The following is a 7965-nucleotide window of genomic DNA, read 5'->3' as shown; positions in this document are numbered from 1 at the left end:
TGAGCCAATGTCTTGTGAGTTACACTGGAAGCAGAGCTGCACTATGCCGTTTCACTCAGCTGCCCCAAAGAGCTTACAGAGCTCCCCTCAATTATACTGAAAAATGGAGTAGATGAAGGCAGAGCCCCGTGCAGGTAGATAAGAGTGGGATCCCCTGCCCATGTGATTTATATGGTGCAGTGTGGGGTGAAAGTGAAATGAGCAGTGATCTACATTAATTTATACCTTGTCTGCACTACAGCAGCACAGGTATGATGCTTAAGCGGGTTCAGGATGAGTGTAGTTGTTCTAACTCCTCCTACTCATCTCATGGGATGCTGCCTTTTACCCCAGACCCCAACATGCATCTCCACGCAGAACTGCTGCAATGGGTGCTAACTATACACTGCCTTTGCCCTCCCCCCCCAGTTGGAGTAACAGGAACCTAAATCGATGGTGAGATTTCCAAAAGTGTTTGTTTACCTCCTGACTAGAGACTCCTGTTTTTGAAAATCTAGGTCCAGAGGGAGAAGATGGCAGTGAAATCACAAATGTAATGGAATAGAGTGGATTTGGGAAGCTTGGTAGAAGTATCTTTGCAGAAGCCCAGGTGTGAGGGTAGCAGAGACACAACCTTTGTACCTCTGGATATGCTAGAGGGCACACTAGACCGAGAGGAAGGTGGTAGGGCATGACATCAGTGAGCGCTGCAGTCCCTTCTGCAACTGGCGGGTCCTGTCTCCACCCTACCCACGATGTAACCCTTCAGGCAACTGCCAGTAAACAACCATGCATCTGTCCATCCAGCTCACGCTCATATCTAAGCTACTCTCCCCAGCTCCAGTTTTTATGGGGATGCTGACTGCTCATGTGCTTTGATGCCATTCAACCCTGTCAGCATTGACTCCACATACTTCCAAATGCCTGCTAGTGTCCAACATACACCAACCTTCCCTCTTTGTACATGACCTCAAAGAGCTGTCACTGCAGCGCTTTCAAAGCCCTGCTCTGCAGTTGTTTAGCCAACAGCATCAGCCTCTCAGTTCTTTGTGGATAAACAGAGACCAGCAGTAAGGCATAAATAGCTGATTTCATGAAGCCCCTCCAATGGGGATACTCACCATGTTCTAGTCCTTCAGTGGCAGCCAACCAAAAGGTGGCACAGTTAGGAAACATGAAGAACAACAGATACTGCCATCTCCAAGGGGGGTAAAAATCCTAGAGGGGAATAAGACATTATTACAGGAATAGGTTTGAGAGGGACAAGAACCAGCATTCTCTCTTTTTATTAGTAGATAACTCATAGTCTTTAAGGTCAGAAGGGGCCATCAAGACACTATTGTAACATAACTGTAATAGTAGTAGATCATAGTACCTAAGAGCTGCAGTCAGGATCCCTATGTGCTGTACTAAAAGACACTCTACATCTAAGACCAGAGGAAGACAACAGACTGACAAGGTAACAGTATTGGGCAGCATGATAGGAGGGGTCTCAGCACACAGTTGCTGTAGTGTCCCAGCACCACAGGGAGCTTTCAGAAAGAGTTGCAGAAGGTTACTGCTATATTTAATTAACATTTCCTCTCACCTTGGTAGGAAAACATGGCTTTACCATTCTTGAATGGTAATGAAGCTTCAGGCAATCAAGACATTTTCAGCTGGGAGTTCAAAGGAGCTTAAATTAATTAGGTGCTCAGCTCCCATTGCAAGTCAATGGGAGTTTTAATGACAAATTCCCATAGGAGCTTTCGTACTAGACTACAGCAGTGTATTCACGCTGCTGGTGTGCTGGTAGGGTCCCATTATCCAGTTTATAATCCACAACAAAACTTTACCTCCTACTCATGTGGAGTTATTTAAATATCTTCCTTAGTGATCCGTCATAATGATGAAAGGTTTTGGAAACTTCAGGTACATGAATCTCTATTTATTCTTTTCAGTTAAATGCTTTAACAAGTTTAGAGAGGCACAGGTTTGATCCAGAAACGGTATTAAGGTCGTGTTAATCCAACACTCCATCAGTGCTATTGAATTAAATAAGAAAAGCAAGATGATGAGTATTTTTCAGTATAATTTTTTATAGAGAGGGGAGCTCGGGTTAGCTCTTTGGGGCAGGAACAGTGTACGCTTATACGCCATGACTGGGACTCCTAAACGCTATGGTAATACAAATAATATCGGGTGGTTCAAGTTTTCAAGAGAGACTAAGCTCCATTGAAAGTCACTGGGTTTTAGGCTTCTAGGTCATTTAGGTACTTTTGAAAGTTTTACCCATTGTGTCCACGCTTGACTTTTCAGTCATGTTTTAACACAAGTGTAGACACACGTTTATTGCTAGTCATAGCTAACAGTGGGCTGTTCGAATTAGGGTTACTAACATGCTATGCTCCTAAAATCCCCAGTATGTTCAAGAGGATTTGCTATCCATTTACTTGTAAGGAGCGTTAAGCTGCATTCTGTGGTTAAACACAACAAGCAATGAACATTTTCATCCTGGCACTAACTTTGGTGGTCCAGCTACACTAGAATTCACACTTGCGTGAATTAACCACTACTGAAAATTCAAGCGTAGACAAATCCTTACAGCTTCCCCCATCAAAAATCCAGCAATCACTATCTGAAATACCTCAGTTACTTCCTTTTCTAAATATAGGGAAACACTGCAGTCTCCCAGATACCCCTCCATAGTAACTGGGGTTGCTTTTGTTCCCTGTACGTTCATAGATAGGGTCACTGCACTTTGCGAATGAATTGCTGTGCAAACGATATGGGAGGGTCATTTCCCTCACTGCTGAAATGCAGCCCGCTCTGGGTTCAAACAGGGAACTCTTAACAGTGTGCAGCAACTGTACGCAACAGGTCAGGACGGGAAGCAGGCAGACTAATACATGTTATTGCGACTACAGGGAAATTTAGGAAGGCAGTGTTAACATTTAGGCAGGATGCCCGGACGAACAAGCTTTCCTTTTTGGATCTTTAATGAGCGCAAGTGGCCCAGAACTTACCTTAAGCCATAACAAGATCTTTTCATTAAGGGGTCCCTCTTTAACCTGGATTTTAAAATTTCTCTCTCGCCCACTAGCTAGTTGTAACCCTAGCAGGCAAAGAACAGACTTCCTTACTCCCCTCCCTTTACTGAAAACAAACAAGGAGTTAAACAGATCAGCTTATAAGACGGCAGGAGCGTCCGAGCACCAAGCCAACATTCAGATGCGAGCACACAAAGCAACAGTATACAGCCAAGGTATCTCTATCTAAGCTTGCAGTGCCCTTCCAGCCTCTTTACAGTCTACCTAGACCAACTTCCTAAGTGCCAGAAAGGGAATTACTCATGGAAGCTGATGACTTCCTGACTGGCTGGGCCAGGATCTGCATTTCCTAGGTCACTTGCTCATCGTGCTGGTGTCTTGTACTGATGGGAGCGTGAAACAGCAGTGACAGCCGCGCTGGGGAAACACTGAAGCTTTCTATTCTGCCTGCTGGGGAAATAAATCTGAGTGACAGGAGGTTACCCCCAAGTGGAAGGTAGCTTGAGTCCTCATTTGCAATACCTTGTTTTCTAATTAATGGCACCATGCTGTGAATATTGAAATGCAGGTGAGGAAAGGCGAGTCCTGGTTGGAGGCTGATGTGTGAAGGATCATCGGCAGCCCAAGTCCAGGTGTGGGGAGGATGTAAATACACTGTTTTATAGCTTTGTGAGACAGGCAGGGACAGCTGCCAGTGAACCGGAACATCTATATTTGGAGCCTTCAAGCTCACTCTGTAAAATCCAAAGGCATGTTACTAACGGAGCTGGGTTCCCAGGACAACTGCTCGCCTGAACAGTCAAGGCTTGGGGGATATTGCTAGAGCAATAAGTGGCAGACTGTGAAGTTAGTCAGACAGCACAACAGCAATGGGAGATTGGACATTTTGGCCAAAGACATCTTGACAACCCCCTTTTCTTAGGGGACATGCCATAGAATCCCCCATGGCAACAAAGTCAATGCGAAGTGGGTGCCCCACGCCCCTGAAATTTTTCCTCCTCCGCATCCCACACAGTGCAGACAAGGCTTTGGTTTTTAAGGGCTCATCTAATACCCCCCCATACAGCAAAACACATGGATCTTCATTTATGAAGGGTGGAGGGGATGCTGCCAGGATTTCAACCCATTGCACTAAGTCTAACACGTGTGCCGATATCTTAGGACACAGCACCTTAAACAGACCTCTGATGTTCCCCAGGCCACTGCCCAGACCCAGCTCTGCTTCCGCTAGTGAGTGCAGAGACTTGTATAAAAAAGACATGCAGATACTCACTAGAATGATGGAACAGTTTGCTGTTGGAAAATGCAGTTTTGCTGAAATCAGGGGACTGTGTTGATTTCGATAACATTCTTGATGGGAAATTTTTGAAACAACATTGAAACATTTCATTTCGATATGGTAAAAGCATTTTGTTTAGATTTATTTCAATTCTACTTTTATACCATATTGAGTTTAATATAATGTTTCCCCTCCCAAGCTGGAGGTCAGCGCAAACCTTTGCACACTGGTATTTCTGGCATGTCCACACTTCTCAAGTACATCTGCAAAAGGGGAGGGGAGAAAGGGCCAGCCCTGGAAATCAGAGCATGCCCCAGGAAGAGCCATGCAGTTTGCTCTGGGAGCAGTACAGCAAAGCCAGGCCGGCTGGAATTCCAGGATAGGGATGATAGGACATTTCACATAAGAAATGCAAAACTGAGCTCCTTGCACGGGGACAGGTCATCCTTAGTATCACCGATTATAATAACTGCTGGCACCACAAATTTCTGCTCTAGATTCAAACTTTCCCAAGGACGGGTGTCTGGATCAAGGCCTGTTTCCAGTGGTCAATAACAGCCACACTTACAGCATTGGAGACAGTGCATAATATATCCTCACCCTTGTGATGGAGGTAAATATCCGTATATTGCAAATAGAGAAACTGAGGCTCAGAAAATATGGCTTGCACCATTGCCAGTTCCCTGCATTGTGTTCAGGCTCCTACACCACACGGCGCTGAGCAGATTCCAGGCGGTTTTTAAGAATGGTTTAGACAAACACCTGTCAGGGATGGGTCTGTTTATTACTTAGTCCTGTCTTCAGTGCAGGGGACTGGGTTACACGACCTACTGAGGTCCCTTCCAGGCCTGCACTTCTGAGATGTAACATAGGGTGTTTTAAGGGTTTGCAGAGGGGGTTTCCTGGGCACTAGTCCCAGGAATAGGAAAAGTTTTCCAAAAGCATGACTATCACCTTTTACTTCAAATCCTTTCTCACACATGCAAGATAGGTTGGGCCTCACCCTATCCCCTACTTGTGTGCGTTACAACACTACCAGCAAAAGTGGGAGCCCACTCCTAGGAGGCCCTTCTCCAGAAAAGGGCAGCATGCTTCATGGTTAAAAGTGTATTGTGTGGTGGGAGACACCCAGCTCCTGCCTTTGCTGTGACTGGCTCAAGCCTCGCCTTCATGAGCCACCCCACTTTTTTATTGAAATAAAGGTGAAGGAAGAAAGCAAGCAGCAGAGAGGACCAGGGGAACATCTTCCCGTTCCCAACTCTATGCCCCTCCTCACTACATCTTCAACAAATCCCCCTCTGCATACCGCCCTCAGCACATGTTGGCATTGCTCTTTTCAGAACATTCAGTGGAATATTACCCAGACAAGAACCATTCAACACATATTTCACAGACTTAAGTGTCCTCGTAAGGCAAGAGAGCCCCCATCTTTCTCCAAACCACTTCAAAATAAGCAGTCTGGAGACTGGCTGCTCTGGAGGGGAGACGTGAGAGAGGCCACACCGCATATTCAGAGAGCTAGAACCAACCTTTGTCCCCACAAAGGGACGTGACCATGGGCTTGTTTCATCAGAACAGGCCAGGATGCAGAGGAAAGCTGTTTTTCTTGTTCCACTAACTTGGTAGCAAGATCACTTCAGGATCGGGACATCTCTCCTCAGCACTTCTCATTTATTCCAGTCATTGTCTGTGTTACTCAACGTCTCCTTCCAAGTGCCATTATATTTCATCCCAGAGAAACTCTGCAAAGAACACAAGCATAAATCATCTGAAAAAGGCCCCTATGACACCTGTAGAGCAGTTCTGGAAGATTAAACGTTATTCCTGCAGTACTATGAGCTTGATTTTGCTGCCGGTTTTCTAAACTACAATCTGTTTTGTGGTACATAAGATGCTGAGTTTCTTTTCTGAGGGAAAGGGGTGGGTTTGTTACTGTTTTTAAACATGTAGCAAAGTTTAGTTTAAAAGTCTTTTTGTAGGAGAGTTATTTTCTGGAGGGAGCACAGTTGGGGGGTGGGGAGGGGGGCTGGGAGTCAGGACTCCTGGGTTGTACTCTGACACCGCTGACTCTACCCTTCCTTCGTAATCTTGTAGGCTGAGCCACTGAGGTTGAAGAGGTCTCATTTCTACATGTTCTGCCTTTTCAGACATCCAGTGCCAAAGGGCTTCAGATTTACCCGAGGCTATTGTCTAAAACTGCATTGATGACATCGGAAAGAATTCTCTGTGTACAGACTCTTCAGATCTTTCTGAGTTGGCCTTTATAAGATGCTTGCAATTTCCCAGGAGGCAGTGGATCTGTAGGAAGGCAGGCAGGGGTATAAATCCATAAAGGTAAGGACGCCTCCCTTATTCAACTGAAACATCTAAAAGAAGAAAATTATTTTCCGTGAGGTGTTGTTCAAAGAACTGAACGCCTGGAATAATTTATCCAGCTCCTACAGCACAATCTTTGGCAACAACCCTGCTGGGAAAGAGTTACAGAAGAGAAGCTAAGGGAGACTTCATTGTGGGGGCTCAGTGGTCTCGTCACTGTCACATCTTCTGTATGCCTGCAGGAATTTCACCCAATGTGTTTACTGGCAATATATCATTCAGTAATGTCTCCCCACAGCAGTGGTCTGTACTGTGCCTCCAGATGCATATCCATGGAACTGCACACTTGAGTCTGGGCATGATGCCATTCTGGTGCTGTTTGGCCTGAATGACGGAAACAAAGCAAAGTTTGAGAGTCATTCCAAGCCAGGAATTGTTTCCTGTCTGACAAAACACTCTCAGAGAGCGTTTATTAGAATCTCATAAGCTCCTTTTTGTTGAGTGTTTGCACAGCACCTGGCACCACGGGACTCTGGTTCATGACTGGGGATTCCTAGGCTCTACAAATAATAATACTGTGTACTGTCAGCATGCACTTAGATTGTAAGCTCTCTGCAGCAGAGACTGTCTGTGTGTGTAAATGGCCTAGCACAATGGACCCTCAATCGTAGAAGCACAGCTGGGAAGAGAACCGTCTGTCATAATCTGATCTAACCACAGCAGCATGGTGCCTTCATGATATAGGAATTCAGGATGGGGATAAGCCTCTTACCTGGTTCCTCGGTAAGCATGGTGTGTTTGGCCAGGCTTTGAAGGAACGGCCAGTCCCTTGCTGATGAGTCTAGTTTTCCCCCCATGCTGCGGTGTCGCTCTCTACAAGACATCACAACAGGAGGAGTTAAAACAAGAACATGTCGTCTGTGGTTATCTGCATACAGACCTGCCAGTCAGATGTGGAAAAGCAGCTATTAGTCTGTATCAGCTGATCACAAAAGCCACAGGCTGGTTAAATCCCAATGTGCCCATCACATATTTCAGAGGTCAAAAAAACCAAACAGATAATGATTACGAATGATTAATAGAACAGTAGCTACTAAGCCCAGGGTGTTAACACAACAGAGAATAAGGCTATATATACACATTTTGGTGTCAGATCATTTACAGACCTCTGGTCTATTTAGCTGAATTAAGTGTTGCACTGACTCATTTTGTCCGTGGAGGGCAATTTTTCATAGTGATACACTGTCAGGATAAACACAGATCCATCTTTGTGAAACACCTTTCACAGCTGACCCAACCCCCCTTGTGCCGTGCAGGAGAAGGGAGGACAAAGGATGGCAAACATCGCAGGGGGCCACAGGA

At 45.5% G+C, this 7965-nt stretch overlaps 1 protein-coding gene across 5 annotated transcripts in view; it reads right to left on the bottom strand.

The window, feature by feature from the left end:
- The window catches only part of LOC311532553 (uncharacterized protein), a 32530-nt gene that overhangs the window by 16649 nt on the left and 7916 nt on the right, over positions 1–7965 (bottom strand). For 2 of the 5 annotated variants that reach the window (XM_084651103.1, XM_084651104.1), the window contains one exon: positions 1101–7476. In XM_084651103.1, coding sequence (XP_084507229.1) covers positions 7445–7476 — 32 coding nt within the window. In that variant the 3' untranslated portion in view covers positions 1101–7444. The remainder of the gene's footprint in view (positions 1–1100; positions 7477–7965) is intronic. The other 3 variants (XM_084651105.1, XM_084651106.1, XM_084651107.1) reach the window with 3 other exon arrangements.

Source organism: Lepidochelys olivacea (assembly GCF_965140295.1).
Source record: "Lepidochelys olivacea isolate rLepOli2 genome assembly, chromosome: 17".
In the NCBI taxonomy this organism is placed as follows: Eukaryota; Metazoa; Chordata; order Testudines; family Cheloniidae; genus Lepidochelys; species Lepidochelys olivacea.
Note: the sequence above shows the minus strand (reverse complement) of the source record. Positions and strands in the feature narration are given on the sequence as shown.